The sequence below is a fragment of the Ursus americanus genome, chromosome 23, assembly GCF_024610735.1.
Source record: "Ursus americanus isolate L20-20 chromosome 23, mUrsAme1.1.p, whole genome shotgun sequence".
In the NCBI taxonomy this organism is placed as follows: Eukaryota; Metazoa; Chordata; class Mammalia; order Carnivora; family Ursidae; genus Ursus; species Ursus americanus.
Genome location: NC_142149.1, coordinates 16,134,368 through 16,154,225, shown reverse-complemented (window position 1 = coordinate 16,154,225; position 19,858 = coordinate 16,134,368). Strand labels below are relative to the sequence as shown.

Genomic DNA, 19,858 nt, shown 5'->3' with positions numbered 1-19,858 from the left:
ATCCATGGAGCAGTTTATAGGGAGGACAAGCCGAGAAAAATGCTGAGACTTCTTAAAAGCCACAGAAAGTTGCATGAGTATAACTTGAATCTTGTGGGAGAAAAGGAAAAATAATAGTAAGACGATTCTGGGGTTAGGAGGATGAAAAAGACAAACTCTTCCTATATCATAATTTTCATTACAGTTCTGTTAGCTCCAAAGGGCAATTTGACAAAAGAAAAAAATGTCCAAAGTCTGACAGCCATCAGGAAAACGAAGCAGGATACTGAGAAAGTTTGAAACATTGGTCATAGCACAGGAAATATACTCATCTCTTCATAACTTGCATCTGTTTAACTAGAAGTTTGAGAATGAAAGGAATGTGCTCTAGAATCAGACTGCTGAGGTTTGAAATCAATTGTATCACTTATTACCTATGTGATTATGTGCCAGTTATATTAAACACTTTTTAAAAAAGTTTTTGTAGGGGTGCCTGGGTGGTTCAGTTGGTTGAGTTTCCGCCTTCAGCTCAGGTCGTGATCTCGGGGTCCTGGGATCAAGCAGGCTCCCTGCCTCTCCTCCCCACCCCCTACTCATGCTCATTCTCACTCTCTCTCAATCTAAAATAAATAAATAAAATCTTAAAAAAATTAAAAGTTTTTGTAAATAGTAACATTTTATGGTTTCATAATAAAATATGAATGCTAGTTATAAGAAGATGCCTTGGAAAGAATATAAAAAAGATTTTTAGAGGTTAATATATGTAGAGAAAATGATGACATACAAACTTTTTGGGGAAATTTAGCTAAGAGAACTATGCTATTCTAACCATCTCTAAAAAAACAACTTTCTAAAAAAAGAACAGACTTCCACTGCCAATTGTAAATGGAGTAAAATGGACCAGATTTACTATCCCATCTTAAACAACTATTAACACTGAACAAAATATATGAAACGATGCTTTTCAGACATTGGACAGCAAGTACATATGCCTGAGGAGAATTCTGAGGATACAGTGCAGGAAAAGGGAACACAAATAAAACTCAGTGGTCTTCACGTGTTGAGGAGAAAATGCTGAGACTCCAGGAAATGAAGGCGGCTAGAATATGAAGGTCAGAGTACTGGAAAGGGGAGAGCTACGAAGAGGGAGAGCTTCAAAGATCTGCTGGAAGTTTTCCTAGAATCTGCAGTTGAACCTAAGTAGTGCAACTGTTTGAGTTGTGTTATAATAAAAAACTCATCTGGTCTTTGTCCTGAATTCTTTGAGAAGCAGCTTCTAAATGCTCAGAATTTCTCAAGTGATATGTGTGTCTTTGTTGTTCGTGGTGGGCCCGAGACAACACATGAGTTTATGCTAATGAAATGACTTGTGGTGGGGCCCTAGATAGTTTCAGGATACTGGGATGGCCATGCTGGAAAGACCAACCACTGGTTAGAGGGTTGAAGCTTTGAGCTGGGTATTAACAGCCTGACCTTCTCCAGGAAGCGGAGGGTGGCTGGAGATTGAGTTAAATCACATGACCAATGACACAATCTATCATACTATGCAATGTAACTCCAATAAAAACTTTGACTACCAAAACTCAGCTGAGCTTCCTGACTAGCGAATACACCAATGTACTGGTGAGGTGACACATCTCACCCAGGGGAAAGGACACAGAAGTTCTGTGTTCAGTACCCTCCAGACTTCATCCTATGGGCCTCATTTGTCTGGTCCTGACTGGTATCCTTTATAATAAAACTGTAAGTACAGAACTTTCCTAGACTCTATGAATTGTTCTAGCATATTAAACCTCAGGAGGTAGCAAGAACCCTCAAATCTGTAGCTAGTTGGTCAGAAGTAAAGGCGGCCCAGGGAATCCCTGAAATTGTAGCTGCCAAGCCAAAAAGATTTGATAAGTCTGGCTGGGACTATGATCTTAGGCTGCAGAGTCTATGCTATGTCTGGGTAATTAGTATCAGAACTTAACTATAGTATTACAGTGAGGGAAACTACCCGAATCTAGAGAAAGAACTACTAGAAAGGAGCTGGCAGAACAATTTTTGGAGCTCACCCTGGGCTGGGAGTAGCTCATATTTTTAACAGCCAGAATGAAGAAACTTCATACTCAAAGGCTACTGCCTCAATGGTGGGGCAACATTATTCTAGACTGTAAGCCACTCTTGTCCTATCCAACAAAACTTAAAAATTGAGACCTGAAAGGAATTAACTGTTAACAAGTAACTGCCTGCCAGAATAAAACAGAAATGCTTAAAACAAGATAAAATAGTCCAGCACTCAACAACGTAAAATTTCCAATACCTGGCATAAAAACAACAACAACAACAACAACAACAACAAAAACTAGGCATACAAAGAAGCAGGAAAATATAACCTATAGCGAACAGAAAAAAAAAAATCAATAAAAAATAGACCCAGAAATAACACAGTAAGGCAGTAGACAAAATCATTAAAAAAGCGATTATAGATATATTCCATATGCTCAAAAAGGTAGAAGAAAGAACGGGCATATTAAAAACAGACCCAGAAATAACACAGTAAGAAAGTAGACAAAATCATTAAAAGAGCGATTATAGATATATTCCATATGCTCAAAAAGGTAGAAGAAAGAATGGGCATGTTACAGGAGAGAACCAAATCAAACTTCTGGAGATAAAAAATAGAACAACTGAGATTAAAACTATATCTACATCCTGGTTGGGGTTAATAGCAGATTAGACATGGCAGAAGAGAAGATTAGTTAACTTGAAGACATAACAATAAACACTACCCAAAGTGAAACAGAGGAAAAAGACTGGAAACAAAAATGAACACAGTACTGAGCTGTGGGGGTCAACTTCACGGTCTAATATACACACACTCAGTGTCCCAGGAGGGGAGAGGGGGACATGACCAAAACAAAACAAAACCCAACAAAAACAAACAAAAACCTTGAAGAAATAGTGGCCAAAAATTAGCTAAGTTTATTAAAAACTTTGAAATCACAGATCCAAGAAGCTCAATCAGTTCGGAGGCCAAGAAAGAGGAAAACTACAGGACAGCACATCATGATCAAATGACTTAAAATCAGAGATAAAAAGAAAATTGTAAAACTATCAGAAAAGAGATACATTACATCTAGAGGAACAGAAAATGAGAATGACAGACTTTTGAGAAACAAAACAAGCTAGAAGACAGTAGAACAACATCTTTAAAGAAAAAACTTTGAACAAGAATTCTGTATCTAGTGAAAATATCTTTCAAAAACAAAAACAAAGGTGAAATAAAAAATCTCTTTCAGACATACAAAAGCTGAAAAAATTCATTACCAGCAGACTTGGACTATAAGAAATGTTAAGTCTTTCAAGATGAAGTAAAAGGATACCAAATTGAAATGTGAACCTATAGAAAGAAATAAAGAGCACCGGAAATAGTAAATATGTGGGTAAATACAAAATAGATTTCTTTTTCTTATTTTAAAAAATCTCTCTAGAAGATAACTATTTAAGGGAAAAACTATTAACAATGCACTATGGGGTTTACACACATGTAGAAGTAAAATCTATGACAACAATAGCATAAAGATGGGGAGAGGAGCATGAAAGCACACTGTTATAAGGTTTTATTCTATGTGTGATGTGGTACAATATTACTTGAAGGTAGACTTTGATAAGTTAAAATATATATTAAAACAGCCTCTAAAAATACAAAATAAAGAGTAACTGTTAATAAGGCAATGTTATGGTTGAACTGTGTGTCCCCCAAAAGTATGCTGAAGCCCTAACTCCAGTACCTATGAATGTGTCTTATTTGAATGCAGGCTCTTTGTCGATGTAATCAAGTTAAGATGAGGTCATTAGGGTGAGCTCTAATTCAGTATGACTGATTTCCTTCTAAGAGGGAAATTTGGGTATAGAGACACACAGGGAAGATGGCCACGTGAAGACAGAGGCACATATTAGTTATGCTCCCACCAACTAAGGATGCCTGGGGCTACCAGAAGCTGGAAGAGACAAGGAAGGATCTTCCCTTGGAGGCTTCAGAGGAGTATGACCCTGTCAACACCTTGACCTTGGGTTATATAGCTTCTACAACTGTGAGTGAATACACTTCTATTGTTTTAAGCCACCCGGTTTGCAGTAACTTTGTTATGGCAGCTGTAGGAAACTAAGATAGGCAATAAAGGAGATAAAATGGAATCAATAATACCAAAAACCCCCACATAATCATTAATAGTTGATGTTTATTAAAGTTAGTATACTTGTTTAGCTTTAAGTGAAATGTATAATTCCGTAAATTATCCTTGTATGTTCTTTAGAATTAGGATTTACTCAGCCTATATAATGTTCGGCAGGAGGCCTCAGACTCCTGCTCGTAACTAAGCCCCAGGCAATCTCTGTCACCTGTCTTCGGGCCGGCACTCATGAGACTTAACATTCTAGCATTGCAGAAATATTGAGGCCTTTTATATAGTCAAGATATATGTACATGTGTGTCTGTTTTAAGACTTATGGTACATGTTCACTATTTTACAAGGAGATAGAGTTGTATCATTCTTTTAAAATATTAGCTATGAATTATTTTTGAGTACTTCAACAGAAAAAAGAAACACTATTTAACACCATTTCTGTGTGGCAATGGATTCATTATTTAAAGATTAACCATAAGATTAATGATCTGTATATAGAAGTGCATAATAGGGGAAGGGGAGAACGAAACCTATCTGTACTTGACCAATGAAGGTCATATAATAAGAAAATTATTTTGGAGGAGTGTTCAGAATATCTAGTCTAAACAAATTCATGAGGGAATTAGAAAAAAATAAAAGACATTTTGGTTACCTTGTCTTGATTTGTATTAAAATACTCAACTAAAAATTACGCTAGTCTTTCCAGTAAGTTTGTTTGTTTGTTTTAAGATTTTATTTTTAAGTAATCTCTACACCCAATGTGGGACTTGAACTTACAACCCTGAGATCAAGAGTCACATGCTCTACTGACTGAGCCAGCCAGGCGCCCCTAGAAATTTCTAATTTGACATATTCAAAATTTATAATAGTCATTCTAGAATTCTTGGGAGAGTCAAAACCTACCTAAAGTGGATAAAGTCATGTTTTATAGCAAGAAAAGCCAACAATATCAAATAATGACACCATAATAAATACCTTGTTTGTGGACCAGAACTTTGTGTTTGTGCAACAAGAATTGGGGTTACCTCTCGACTATTTCCACTCTGTGAGAAGACAGACTTTGTTCCAGTTTGGCCGATTCTGGCAACAGACTGTAAAACACAAAAAGTCTAAGGTTTGTGATTATAAATTGCGCTGAAAATGGTAAGAGACACCATGATACTCCCATCTACATTTCTGCAATGCAAGACTTCATAATATATACTGTCATCTGAAAACACAAATTATTGTCATTATTAATGTCAATTACTATATTAGGATTAACATCAAACTATTTCCTCTTTGTAACCTCAGTATTTTTTTTTAAAGATTTTATTTATTTGACAGAGAGAGAGTGAGTGAGAGAGCACAAGCTGGGGAAGGGGCAGAGGGAGGAGCAGACTCCCTACTCAGCAGGGAGCATGATGTGGGGCTCCATCCCAGGACCCTGGGATCATGACCTGAGCCGAAGGCTAATGCTTAACTGACTGAGCCACCCAGCTGCCCGCTTAACCTCAGTATTTTTATCTTTATACTATCCTTTCACTTTTCACTTTAGTTTTTAAGGAAAGGCTCAAACTTCCTGAAAATTGCTAAAAAGCCAATTATTACACATTTTCCAGGTGGGGCTAAGTGTTACAAGATTTCTTAAGACAGCTACTACTCTTAAGATTTATGGTCTAAGTCAGATTTATGATCTAATATAAAAAATAATAATACAGTAAGATTTTATATCCCTTCTCTGACACTTAGTTAAGATATTCTATAACAGTTCAGAGGAATAAATTTTTTAACATTACCTGATTATTTTCCATATTCTAAGCATTTTGCTCTTAGAATTAACATTTCTTTCTAGTGTGTTCAATTTTTCATTAATTGGTCTCTGCTCCCGTGGAGGAGAAAAAAAGACTTCCTGTCCCTCTGTCTTCTCTAATTTATCACCTGACTTCTATTCATTTTCATCACTTGGCTTCTTTATAAAATGGTCTATGACTGTTGCATCAATGGATATTTTTAACTTTTTTACTACCAGATAATTTTCTTCAAAATTTATTATTACTTTGATAGCCACTGTACATAATTCTTAAACTTAATAACTAATAATAACTTTCTCACCAGATATGAAAGCCTTATTTTGGCCTTTTCTGTATTCAGTATCATTGATCATGTCCTCCTTTTTGAAACTGTGTATAACTTCCAAAATAGTACAGGATTTTGATTATTTGTCCTAGCACTTCATTTGCAGGCCCTTTTTCCTTCCACTGTCTTTTTTTTTTTTTTTAAGATTTTATTTATTTATTTGACAGACAGAGACAGCCAGCGAGAGAGGGAACACAAGCAGGGGGAGTGGGAGAGGAAGAAGCAGGCTCATAGTGGAGGAGCCCAATGTGGGGCTCGATCCCAGAACGCTGGGATCACACCCTGAGCCGAAGGCAGACGCTTAACAACTGCGCCACCCAGGCACCCCCCTTCCACTGTTTTAAATTAAGTATGCTTTGTGTTCCTTCACTACTCTCTTTTCCTCGGAGAGCCTAGCTATTTTGACAGCTTTAACTATTATTTCTATCACCAGGCCATAGTCTTTCCTCTATGACTAACTATCAACTAAATATTTCATCTAATTTACCACCACCTCAAAATAAAACTTTATAATCCTTCCTCTTCTTCCAAGTTGGAACCTCTATATTCACCCAAGGGATAAAACTTTGAGTCAATTCCTTACTTAACAAAGATCTATGTACTTCACACAGCATTCAGTTTGATATTTTTGGTTGCTACTACATGCAGAACTACAAGCAGAGCTTTCCTATGAATGTCTTCCAGCAGGGTAAGAAGAGGATGAGCGAGCAAGTGGCTTTATTGTTTGGGCACCAGAATCACCTACCCAGCACTGACTAACTTGTCCTTGATTGCTATGGCTTGCCTGGTTTTGGCCTACTTCACCTGGCATGCTGATTACTATCCTACTATCTCTTCTTATAATTGTAATAAACTAATTTCCACAATTATACTTCAGGTAGCTGCCAACTCTTAAACATGAGATTTAAAGTAATCCACACATTAAGTACTTGCAGCCCTTTTTTACTACTCTCAGAGTTTCTATTATTACTCATTAAGAAGCTATTACAGAAAAAAACAGAATCTAAGGACTTTTTGGAGTAAAAAGAGCAAGAACAAACGTCTCTAGGAGGGTAAAGGGTTTATATCAGTCATATACTAGTATGACTTACTTAGCTTCCATTTCTTAAACATCTGTTAGGGATGGCAATACGCACTTTAAACATATAACCTAATTTAATTCTCACAGAAGGTAACCCTTTACCACAGACCTGTTTCAAGCAAATGGCACTTTGACCTCTAATCCCATAGACCCATATAAAGGAACATTATTTAAAAAGTCTCAAGACTTGTTGCAATATTTCTATAAGGATACTGTCAAATATTTTTTATTTTATTACACATTTACTATACAGCTACTATTCATCTATGAAAATTTGCCATAAAAAACTTTATTATCAGAAATACCTGGCTTTATGCAAATCAATTTTTTTTCATGTTAGTTAGTACACTTAAAAGACAAACAGTCATGGGGACAAGTAAAACAATGGCAGGTATAATTTCTGTTATTTATATTCAAACTGATAGAAACCATCTTAATTTTGTTTAAAAAAGGGGAAATCAAAAATAAAAATCTAAATGTTTATTTAGCTACATGTGGAATAAACTATACTTGTGAGTTATAATTTTACATGGCCAAAGAGTAACCAGCTTTTTGTCTCCTACTATAACTAGCAGCTTAGGACAATGATGACCTTCTTTTACATTTAGATCAACAACTCTAAGGCAACAGTCATTACATAAAATTAGATTCTCTTTGAAACTGCCTTTAACAGATTGGAATTTTAAATGAATTTCTTCCGTCAACATCAAAACTGTATTTTACATGGAAAATACCTTTTTTGAAGGGGCTCCAGTAGATGGCACGTCAATTACAGAAGATGTATTAGTGTAGTTTTGTAAATAGGATCCATCTCCAGGACTTGGGGTTTCTAATGGCAAAATCCCAAAACTGAGAAGAGGTTGAAATCAAGGTGTCAAAAAGTCATCAAGGCATATATAAAGCAGCAGTATACTTAAATTAGAAGGTCTAAAAGGAAGAGAATGGCAAATCAGTCTTGGGGGCAGTGAGGATCTGAGGGGCAGATTTAAAATAAGCTGTGAATGTAGACTATTCCACCCACCATAACTAAATTAAAAAGAAAAAAAAATCAAACAAGGAATTAAATTGAGCAACAACTACTGATCTCAGGAGATTTTTGTAAATAAATAAGAATGGCTTTGTAAAAGCAAAAATTATTTCAAATTCTTGGAATTTACGGGATTTAGACACTGTTACAGAGAGACCGTCTCTAGAGACCACTGAATCCATCTGTGGATTCAGGGAGTTGTAATCTCATGGTCATGCTATTTCAGTAACTCTCTGGCCCTGGGACCCAATTCATAGCATTTGTTCTAGCACGTAATTTTTTATTTTGACACTTTTGGATAGGTATTCTCTGGGCTGGGTTCCTGTATTTGTACACACATATACTTCTAATAATTTTGACAAAATATTTCCTGTTGAGAGGCGTCAATCCTTCCTCCATGGTTGGAAAACAGCACTTTAACAATCACTGCTGTCACTCTGATTATATCATAAGCATTCCAACATTTCAAAAGGTTCACTGACATTCACTGACACACAGCGGAAAAGACAGTATCTTTTAACACATACACTAGCTGAAGAAGGCATATCTGAGAGTTTTACATTTTTCTCTAACACTTAATATTAAATTATCACACATATTGTATTTCTTTTACCTCATTTTCTGAAAACAGAATAGGTCCATTATTGACTTACTAAATGCTTCTATTTCCATAATGATTTAGAAGTTGCTGTTCATATTAATTTATATTACTAATAATATGAGTTATTACAGATCATTTAATATTATAGCACATTTTAAAGTGTGTTTTGTTTGTCTTACCTTGGGGTTAATGGGCTAAGAGCAGCTGGTCCTCCTAATAAGCTTCGACCAGTTTTTGGTTTATTTTGAACCTGTTTAGATAATATGGAAGTTCCTGTTCCAAGAGGGACAGTATCTGGTGAAATTACAGCTGAATCAATATAAGACACTGAGGAATCTGTATTCAAGGAGTACTTTGAATTGGAAGATTCTAAATTCAGTCTGTTTAATTCCTGAAACAGAAAATTTCTACCATGTCATTTATGATACATTATTTAGTTCATTCTTTCCTGTTTTTCATAATATTTGAACACTAGCAATATGATACACTTACAATTGTGTCCTGGGGTGTTTCTGTAAGAACGGTCTCAGGCTGTCTGTGTGATAAACTATGATTAGATACTAGTGTTGTGCACGAGCTGGGCAGACAGTTGCTAAAGTTCTGTAAAGATGTTAATTTAAATGTTTGGTCAGGATCTGGCTTTTCACCTGTGAAGGGAGAAAAAAAAAGTATGCCTCTGAGGAAATGAAGATTAATATAATTTTTCAAGTATGCATAAATTAGTGGAAATAAGGCCTTATCCAGAGTTTTAAAGTTCTATCTGTTTCAGTCAATCAAATCTACCTCCCAAAAGTCCATCTATCAATTTATTATAAAAATTTACCCCTCAGATAAAGCTGTAAATTTAGAAATTAAATGGAACTACAATAACGCTGATTTTAAACATAATAAATCATCAGAAAATGCAGATTTCTGTGTTTCTTTTAAAGCAGAAAGCAACTAGATCTCATTTTACTCAAAGTAAAGAGTGATGGTTGAGAGCTGAAACCCCAAGAGACAGTAAAGTTTTAAGCACTTCCATGTATACATAATGTTTAAAATGATCATTCTTGAGTCCTAGAGCACATAACTAAGGCGCTCTTTCCTCATACTGTCCAGGTCTTTCTTACATTAACAGTTTCTGCTCCAGGTATTCTATTAATTTCTTTCCTTACCTAGAAAGCTCTTGTTATACTCACAATACAACTCATTCTAGAGGACACAAGGCCACATCATTCCTTAAACATGATTCTATTACCTCATTTCTTGTTTTCAATTTTAACAGCCTTTAGCTTTGAAAGATATTTTTCTTGTGAATAATTTGTATCACTTCCCAAAAATTAAGGAGGGAGAAAAAAAGAGAAAGTAGGGGAACCCTCCCCTAGCTACCTTTACAAACCTACCTATTTCACATAATGATTCAAAGGGGGACCAGAGGAAAGGATTTAAACTAAGGCTCTTTTGGTAACATTCTGATCCTTTGGCAAGCCGATCTGTCTTGCTGTAAAGACAAACAAATAGATTAGATAAGCTACACAACCCAAAACATTATAAAGAAATTTTTGATACAAAAAATTAGGTAACTCTTACATATGTATTTGAAATACATATATAAGTTGAGAGTGCTTTTCTTGATGCTTCCCTAAATTACCAATTTCCCCTTCTTACCACTCTCCAATCTCTATTACTTAGGGCAGTTCAAATCAAAAGTCTGGTGAAAGCAAGCAGAACATGAATTGAAAGGAATGCCAGTCTAATGAACTACCAATGCCTTCTTGAATATTATAATTGCTTTTAATTTCCTCAGATACTAAAATTACTGAGGGAGAGATGGACAATATCCAAATATTTCAGTCTTATTCTTAATTTTTTTTTAAAGATTTTATTTATTTATTCGACAGAGATAGAGACAGCCAGCGAGAGAGGGAACACAAGCAGGGGGAGTGGGAGAAGCAGGCTCATAGCGGAGGAGCCTGATGTGGGGCTCGATCCCAGAACGCCGGGATCACGCCCTGAGCCGAAGGCAGACGCTTAACCGCTATGCCACCCAGGCACCCCTTATTCTTAATTTTTAATGTAATATCCCAATGGTAATTTTGAAAGTGACTTAAATGCTTTAAATATACCATATTTAAATGATTAGATTTTCTAATGAAGTAGAGGTGGTGGCTTTTTTTTTTTTTTTTAAGATTTTATTTTTAAGTAATCTCTACACCCAATGTGGGGCTCGAACTCACAACTCACAGTTGCACACTCTACTGACTGAGCCAGCCAGGAGCCCCGAGGTGGCAGCTCTTAATGAAAAGTTTCCCAAAGAATTGGGGTGAAAAATTATTTAGATGGTACTGGGAAGAAACTAATTAATCTAAGAACCAGAATTATTATTGGCTGTGTCCTAAACATAGAAGTCTCATGAGCTATTGTAGACAAAAAGACCACTAAAGAGATGAAAAAGATATCCTAACAAGCCATAGCTACAAAACTACAGCAGGTATGTATCTAGATGACTGCGTGTAATTTTGGTCGTAAGACAGGCACATGATGGCTGAAATGAAAAGCCACTTTTTTGGAGCAGAGTTTTCCCACGCTGGATATTTAACCTTTAATATTTATGATGAATAAAAGGAACCCATCCTTATTTTTTTAAAGAAGGGGAAAATAACCCTTCTTCGTGGTTAGGTCCTGATTCAACTGTACCTTCAAAACTTCTAATAATCTTGTTTAAAATTAATTAGTACCACAGATATAGTATTTTTGTGATTTTAGGACTTTATTTTATTAAACTTCATTTTGAAATAATTTTAGACTCATATACAAGTTACAAAAGTAACACAGATTACCCATGTACCCTACACCCACCTCCCTCAATGACCCCACTTGACATAACCACAGCACAGTTATCAAAACTGGGAAACTGTCAATACATAAACTAAACCACAGACTTTATTTGGACTTCAGCAGTTCTTACATGCACTCATTTCTTTATGAATAGTTTTATGAAATTTTATCACATGTATAGATTTATGTAATCACCACCACAATCAGGATACAGAACTGTTCCAAAAGCCCAGAGAAACTCTGCACAGTCACACTCTTGCCTCAACTCTACTCTCCGATCTGACAACTACTGCTCTGTCTTTATCATTATAATTCTATCATATCTATATGTTACGAGAAATTCCATTGTTCTGCATCCTCACCAGCACTTGGTATTGACAATTCTTATTTTAACCATTCTAACAGGTATGTAGTGGTTCCTAATGGTGTTTTTTATTTGCCTTTCTTTAATAACTAATGATTTGGCACATCTTTTCATGTGCTTACTTACCGTCCGTATATCCTCTTTGGTGAGATGTCCATTCAAATATTTCACCCATATTCTAATTTCCTAATTTCTAATTTTCTTATTATTGAGAATTCAAGAAACAAAACTGTTTCTATCAAGTCTTTCCTACTTACCATCTTACCTCTCCAGGTATAACTGATTATTCCTTCCTTCAGACAAAATACTGCTCAAATTTTATCACAGCATTTTTATTGTGATGATAAAAACTTACCAACTTTTGTTTACTACTTCTCTCCTGTTATAAACCTTTGAGGGCAGGGACTGTGAGTTATTTATCTTTACATTCCCAGTGTCAAGTAATGTGTCTAGCCATAAATGGAGGATAGACCTTAATCACGGTTTCATGAACTAAAATTTATTACTCCAACTCCTTTTACTAAGATAAATGAAGATATTAATATTTTATCTTTACTTACTCCTGTTCTCAAAAGAGTGGTGTCAAGGTTTTTAAAAACTACTATTCAAACTAGCCTCAATTTATCTTAAAACAGATGCCTTCCTAACTCTTAGACAAGCAATCCTCAACCATTTCTCCTACAATATATATAATAGGTGACATTTATACATGCAATGCACTCCCAAGGGCAGCTGAACAATTCCTGTTACCTAATTATATCTCCACCCTCTACTCCCCAACTCAGAATATTTCAGAATAAAAATTAGTGCAAACAATATTATTACAGTGATGACTCTGAATTCATTCTCACTTCCTTTCAAAAGACTAAATTTTAATAAATGTAAAGACATTTTAAATACATTTAAAATTACTTGCAAATCACTATTATTTCAACTACCATTGTGGGAAGTTTCTTATGACATGCCTCAAAATTAGTATGGCAAACCAGATGGGGATTGCTATTCTTTATTACTGAAACTTGTCTTCAAGCCTTGTTCTAAGGAGCAAAAGTGATATTTAATATTAGAGAAGAAACTTCACTCATTTCTTTTTCCTCAGTGGATCACATTAAAATATTCTCCTCACCCAAGGTAAAAAAAACCCATATGTGCACTCAATTATTAGGTAGTGTTGCTGTAGCTACTATCGTTAAAGTGGATAGCCAAAAATCGGATCAACACCTCTACTACTTCATAGGTTTAACAAGGTCATAGAAGACTGTGAGTATACTCTTCAGCCAAGTGCTGTTTGATAAACACAGATAATGTAAGCTTTTTTAAATCACAAAGACTTCTAGCACTGGAAAAAATCTTCTGGTAACTTGAATGATTCTTACTTACTTACCAATATACATGTCCCAACAATGAAAGAGTAAAACAAGCTGAATCACCAAACTCAGTAACAATATCATCATGGCTTTTCTGCTTATTAAAGACTCCACCAGATAAGATCTGTTCCCCTTCTGCAAGCCTTTAAAACACAAATTTACAGATTAACAAAAGTCAGTATAAAAAGTATTGTGTGTCAACACATTCTTCATTACCAATGTACTTCCTTATATGGAGACAGATAAAGTAAGAAGTCCATGGCACCTTTAGAACGGCAATAACCATGTATTTAGAATCATTTCAAAGACTGGGAATTTATGATCTTAAAATTCCAGTCTTGCCTTTAAAAACAGAACAGTTAAATTTAGTCTATGTACAAATGTAGTCTGAGCAACATACACATTACTCATGTCAAAAGAAATGGAAGGCCTTTATACTGGGGGAAAATGTGAACGGTTCTTCATTAACAGATGTGGTGGTCCTTTTTAGTTCTGTAATTCCTTGAAATAGGAATCAGCAAGCAAATTAAACAAGACTAACGGATTTTAACTAAAAACTGCATATTTAATGGTTTCAGTCATTTTTAGGTTTACAAATGAAACCTGAATAGCACTTCATCTCTTTTTATTTGTCAATTATATTTTCTTGATACAGAAAATCATAAGTGTTCCCCAAAGGAAAAAAAAAATGACCTGACTTCACTATATTTTTAGCACATCAGAGTTTGTAATGGTTTCTGTTTTAAAGTTTTTTCCAAACATCATGTGGAAAACTCTCAAGTAAGTTTACACAGCATATCCTAAACATAAAAGGTGGTATCTATAGTTCCTTTACTGTCAATGGGACTTTTAAAAAACCATGAATACTTATAAATGGGATAAGAATGTCTAAGGTAAGAACTGGCTTAAGAAACTAGCAAGTTAAATAAATTTTTAAGAATTTAACATTAGAATCTTTGAAGTAAGAATAATGTAATAGCAAATGTTTCAGAAATTTTATTGATATTTTAGCTAGTTTTAATTTAAAAGTCATTAGTTAGACAGTGGACAAATACAATATTATTGGTCTGTGGAGACTTCATGAGGTTGATCTGTGTCCTCTCACTATAAACCTACAAACTAAATTCACATATAGGCTTTTACAATTATCTATTTAGTCACTTTAAGCATTATTCCATCTCTTTCAGCACAAAAAAGTGTTAAACAGAAGATAACTACCTCTATCTATAGCTGCCTCCAGATTCAGAATAGGGACAGCTGACTTAATTGTAATGTTCAAAAGAAGTGTTCTCCTGAATCTGCCCCCTTGCTTCAAAGGGGTAGGAGCAGTGGTTCCCAAATAGAATAATCTTGAAAGGCAAATAATTACGCAACTACCGTTAATCTCAGGTGAACAGGTAAGGAGGTTTTCAGGCTTATTCCAATTGAAAGCAAAGGAAAGGAAATAACGTTTCAGATAATTTTGGAAAATGACAGGAATTAGTGATAACCTAAGTTTCTCCAGAGTTAAATTCTATTATTTATTATCATAACAATGAAATCTCTCCATAACAAAAATGATAATGCCATAGGCAACAGTATAAACATTTTAAGTTACTGAAATAGACAAATCTCTACTACCAAAAAAGAGAGGAGAAAGGGAGTCAGAGTTTAATCTATCAAAAGGATTTTATCCAAAATTCTACAGTGTAAGTAAACAAAATTAGATAGAAAAGATTTAAAAACTTACTTGCTGAGATCAACACAACATTTTGCAAGCAGGTATTTACACTGCGGTGTAGTACAACTGTGTCCTTTCAAGAGTCTATATGCTTTATATGCCTTTCCTGAGCGGTAATAACAGGTTGCCAATAAAAACAAGGCTTCCTCTGAGTGTACTAAGAGCACATATGAAAAAAAATGGCTATTATTCAGTATGTTGAATGGTAATCACTGTTTATCTGGCAATAAACAAGTTTAGCAAGAAAAGATTAGTCATGTTATTTAATATAAAACAACCATTTATTAATCCAAATTTGAATTGAGAAATACTTTACTGATAGAAATCTTAGTCCCCCAAGTCCTGATTACCTTCTTACAAAGAACCAAGGAAATAATACAATGGAGACAGTCATGGTATTTTCTATAAATCCTTAAGAAAAGTGCACGCTTGTGTGCACACCCACACACCCACACCTACCTTTAAATAAACTACCAGGAAAGTGTCTTGTATTTTTGTAATATTTTTCTAATAGACTCTCTGAGAGAATAGAAGTTAAATTTCATGAGAGGGAAATTCAGGGTTATAAAGCTAATTATCAATCGGAGATTATTTTCTACATTAAAAAAAGGACCAGATTTTAAAAAACACACACTCATTTCTAACACCAAATATACACTAAATTATATTCAAGATAATTTAAGACAAAAGAAAAATTCTAAATTGTGAATATCCACAATGTTCAAACATTCAATTGACAGACTTAACACTTCTATAGCAATAATAATTATACTGCCCTGCAATGGCAAGAGTGGAATTATTCAATCCGTTCCCTAGTCTTATTATTAGGAAATGTCCCTTCTTACTTAATGAAATATGGCATTTTTCCCCTTATTTATTGTTTCTCGAACTGACCATCACCTAACTTCTATCCTTGCAATCTCCTAACCAATCCAGGTGAGAATCTATAGAGGAAACAACAAAGGAGATAGAAAGAAAGAGGGAAAAATCACAAATCCATGCTTCTAAAAATGGGTTATATAATAATCTCAGTGGGCTGAGGAATATTCTAAACCAGTGATTCTAAAGTGTGGTCCCTCTACCAGCATGAACATGACTTGGGAGCCTGTTAGAAACAGAAAATCTCAGCTTTATCTTCAGACACATGAAGTCAGTAATTCTGGGAGTGGGGACCAGCAATCTGTATTGTAACAAACTCTTCAGGTGATTCTGATGCATGCTAAAGTTTGAGGATCGCTGTTCTATTTATTTATTTGACAGAGAGAGAGAGACAGCCAGTGACAGAGGCAACACAAGCAGGGGAAGTAGGAGAGGAAGAAGCAGGCTCCCAGCGGAGCAGGGAGCCCGATGCGGGGCTCTATCCAGGACCCTGGGATCACGCTCTGAGCCAAAGGAAGACGCTTAATGACTGAGCCACCCAGGCGCCCCTGAGGATCGCTGTTCTCAAGTACAAGATAAATTTGCCACATCTTCTTAAAAAGTTAACTTCACTCAAAGTTGGGGATAAAAAAGTAGTTAACTTCACTTAAAGTTTGGGATAAAAAAGTAGGTAATTTAAAAGTTAACTCTTACAAAGGTTTTTTGGGGGGGGCATATATAGATGCAAGCAAAAACTAACAGAACCCTTCTCCTCTGGTCCATTTTATGATTTTTCATGAAACCCTAATACAAAAAAATATTCAATGAATGATACGTAGTAAATAAGAAGTTCTGGCAACATGTTAATAGGATGGACCTAGTGTTAGTGCAACAGAAGCAAAAAAAATGTATAGGGAGCTCTACTGCAGTGAGAACAAACTGTCAATTTCACTGACCTGTAAGTGCTAATTTACATAAATTAGAAAATGTGACTTCTTCTTGATTTTGCAAAGGCTTAGTTTTGCCTTATAAGTTTTTAAAAACTATTGATTACACCAATAAACAATGGCTCCCCAAAACTAGTTTAACTTTTAGCCATAACAATGCTTCATCAAAGGTTTTGTTTACAAATACTTCATTATGTTTAGGTCCATTTTTACTTGCAGTAAAATTCTCTAATAACATAAAGATACCAAATAGTGTGTGTGTGTGTGTGTGTGTGTGATATTTTAGTGTCATACTACAGTTACCTTTTTGAAGTGTAATAACTTAAAATCTACCAGTTCAGATGGGAATATGGATTAGAAGTTTAAGCACACCTTAAGGCTGATGAAAGTATAAGATAGTAAAGTAAATTCAAAACAACTTGAAGGGTCATGAAAGACATGGAGAGACCTGGATGGTTCTTGAGGCTCCCCAGAAATAACCTGATAGTCCTAAACACTGAACCAGTAGTAAGGAGTTATAATAAAGCTAAAAAGCATAGACTATTAACAAATAGATTTCATCTGGAACAGTAACACCAACTGATTGATTGACAGTGGCTGCCTCAAGTGCTGAATTCAGAAAAATTCTAAGGCTGACCATGGCTTAACTAGTGAGTGTGCAGATATCAAAGTAACAGGGCATAGAAATGGTTATAGATGTCTGCATGACACTTATTTACTATCCTTTACTTACAGCCTTAATTAAAATATGTGATTGGGAATTATAAGGTCCATAATATACTCTGTAATCAGAAATAAGGTGAACATTGATTCCACATAGTCACTCTTAATATAACACTGAGAAATCAATCATGTAGTAGTTAAATTATGGTACATCCATATGATGGAACACTCTAGAATTGCCAAAGAAAAAGACATAAAAAGATTTCCAGAATGCATTAAGTGAAAAAAAGCAAAAACAAAAAAGAAGTTGTGGACCAATACTGAAGGTCCTCTTCTTACAAACAGATTAGGCTTCAAAAGCCGAAAGGTCATTTCATTTAAGCCCAGAATAATTAAGAGTAGTTTAGTATTGCATCCTCCAGATACATTTCCAACAAATAGGAAGGTGAGTTAGTCCCTCAAAGCTTTCAAATTGGATAAGACATCTCTTCTTGATGTTGACTTACAATGTAAATGAGCAGCCTTTTCCAAAGTGGACAAATTTTGGCAAAACTAGAAGTCTGAGGAGATGAGGGTTCTCTAGCCTTGATAAAATCTACAGTTATCATAGAGAACTGTTTAGAAGTTAGAGTCCCTGCTTGCTGCCTTGTCATGAACTTGACATTGTGAGTATTCAAAGGGCACAGAACCTATGAAATCATCTATGATTTGTGATACACTTTTCATCTTGGTTATCTTTTAAGATCTTAAATCAAGGATGGGCAGTAGAGCACATGCGTTAGAACTATGGACTCGAGAGCCAAACTGCTTGGGGTCAGATTTCAGCACCACCACTTATCAGCTTCATGACTTACGGCAAGTTAACTTCTCTGTCCCTCAATTTTTTTCATCTGTAAAATAAGGACATAAGAGATATTGATCTCTAAGGGTTGCTACTAGGATTAAATGAGTTAATAAAAAGAGAGTACTGAGGATAGTACATGACACATAGTAAGAGCTATATGTGCTATTATTAAATTATCGTTGGCTTTCTCCTGAATTTATAATACCTGAACAGTCATTTGATAGTAATGTGGGTTATACATACATGACACTGAGCCACAAGCTCAAATAATTTCATTTCATCACTAACTTTTCTTTTGTTAAAGGATTTCAATTGCCTGCGTGCTGTGCTTTTCAGATGTTGCATGATTCGTCCCATCCTTTAGAGTTATTTCTTTTGTTGAATACCTCATTTACATATACAACTTCAGTATTTTAATATTATTCCCACTTTTTATTTTCTCTACGCTTGTTTATATCCTAAATTTCAAAATACTAACTGATTTTATATTTGTTGTATATAATAGGGTTAACGATGGTTTAAGATACTTTGAAATCATGCTTAGACTAAATATACCACAGGTAAGAGGGGTAGAGTAAATTTCAGAAAGACTCTTCAGTGTTGAGGGGGGAAAGCGGCCATACTTAAGGAGAAAGCAGATGGTCAGATTGTGCAGGGCTTTGCAAGCTGTCTAAAGATTTAGGGATAAATCCTTATAGCAACTAGACATCTCTGAAGCATTTTAAGAAGGAAAGTAAAGAGAATGGGTTGATTTGGGAAGTGGAAAGGGAAGAGGCAGGGAAGGGTAGATATGGGAAAACCAGTTAGGAAGCTTTTTTAGTAAGAGATGTCTTAGATTAGTGTGGGAACATTATAAATCAATGCTTTGCATGCATTGAGTTTGGTGTGTGTGATATTTGTGTGAAACAGCTAAGTTAATGCAATGAAACAGTTGAGGCTCAAATAAGAAAAATTTGTTGGGAAGAGTCTTAATCACTAACACATGATAAAAATGAAAACTATGAGAATTAAATAGCATCATCTTTTTCCCTGGCAAGCATTTAAGTATGATAGTAAAAGGTCAGGCCAATGGGCCAGACATCCTTTTGGAGCTCCCCTCACAAAATATAATAAACTAACTGAATTTTTAGACTAGATATATGTATTAAATATTCCAATAATAACCTAAAAATGAAATGCCACATCATTAGTAGCATTCTGGATATTTCCCCTCATTGATGCCCTTGACATAAATTGGTAAATAATTTTTTTTTAAAAATGTTGCCATTTGTAGTCACATATTTCTGTGAGTTTGGGCTCTCAA

At 35.0% G+C, this 19,858-nt stretch overlaps 1 protein-coding gene across 6 annotated transcripts in view; it reads right to left on the bottom strand.

Moving 5' to 3' along the window:
- Positions 1–19,858, bottom strand: part of CDC27 (cell division cycle 27) — a 73,630-nt gene that overhangs the window by 31,438 nt on the left and 22,334 nt on the right. For 4 of the 6 annotated variants that reach the window (XM_045813889.2, XM_045813890.2, XM_045813886.2 and 1 more), the window contains exons 3-9: positions 15,253–15,400; positions 13,541–13,666; positions 10,358–10,455; positions 9,468–9,622; positions 9,155–9,366; positions 8,082–8,196; positions 5,124–5,239 (exon numbers count right to left, since the gene is read on the bottom strand). In XM_045813889.2, the coding sequence (XP_045669845.1) occupies positions 5,124–5,239; positions 8,082–8,196; positions 9,155–9,366; positions 9,468–9,622; positions 10,358–10,455; positions 13,541–13,666; positions 15,253–15,400 (970 nt within the window). Of the gene's footprint in view, positions 1–5,123; positions 5,240–8,081; positions 8,197–9,154; positions 9,367–9,467; positions 9,623–10,357; positions 10,456–13,540; positions 13,667–15,252; positions 15,401–19,858 lie in introns of those variants that run through there. The other 2 variants (XM_087854245.1, XM_087854244.1) reach the window with 2 other exon arrangements.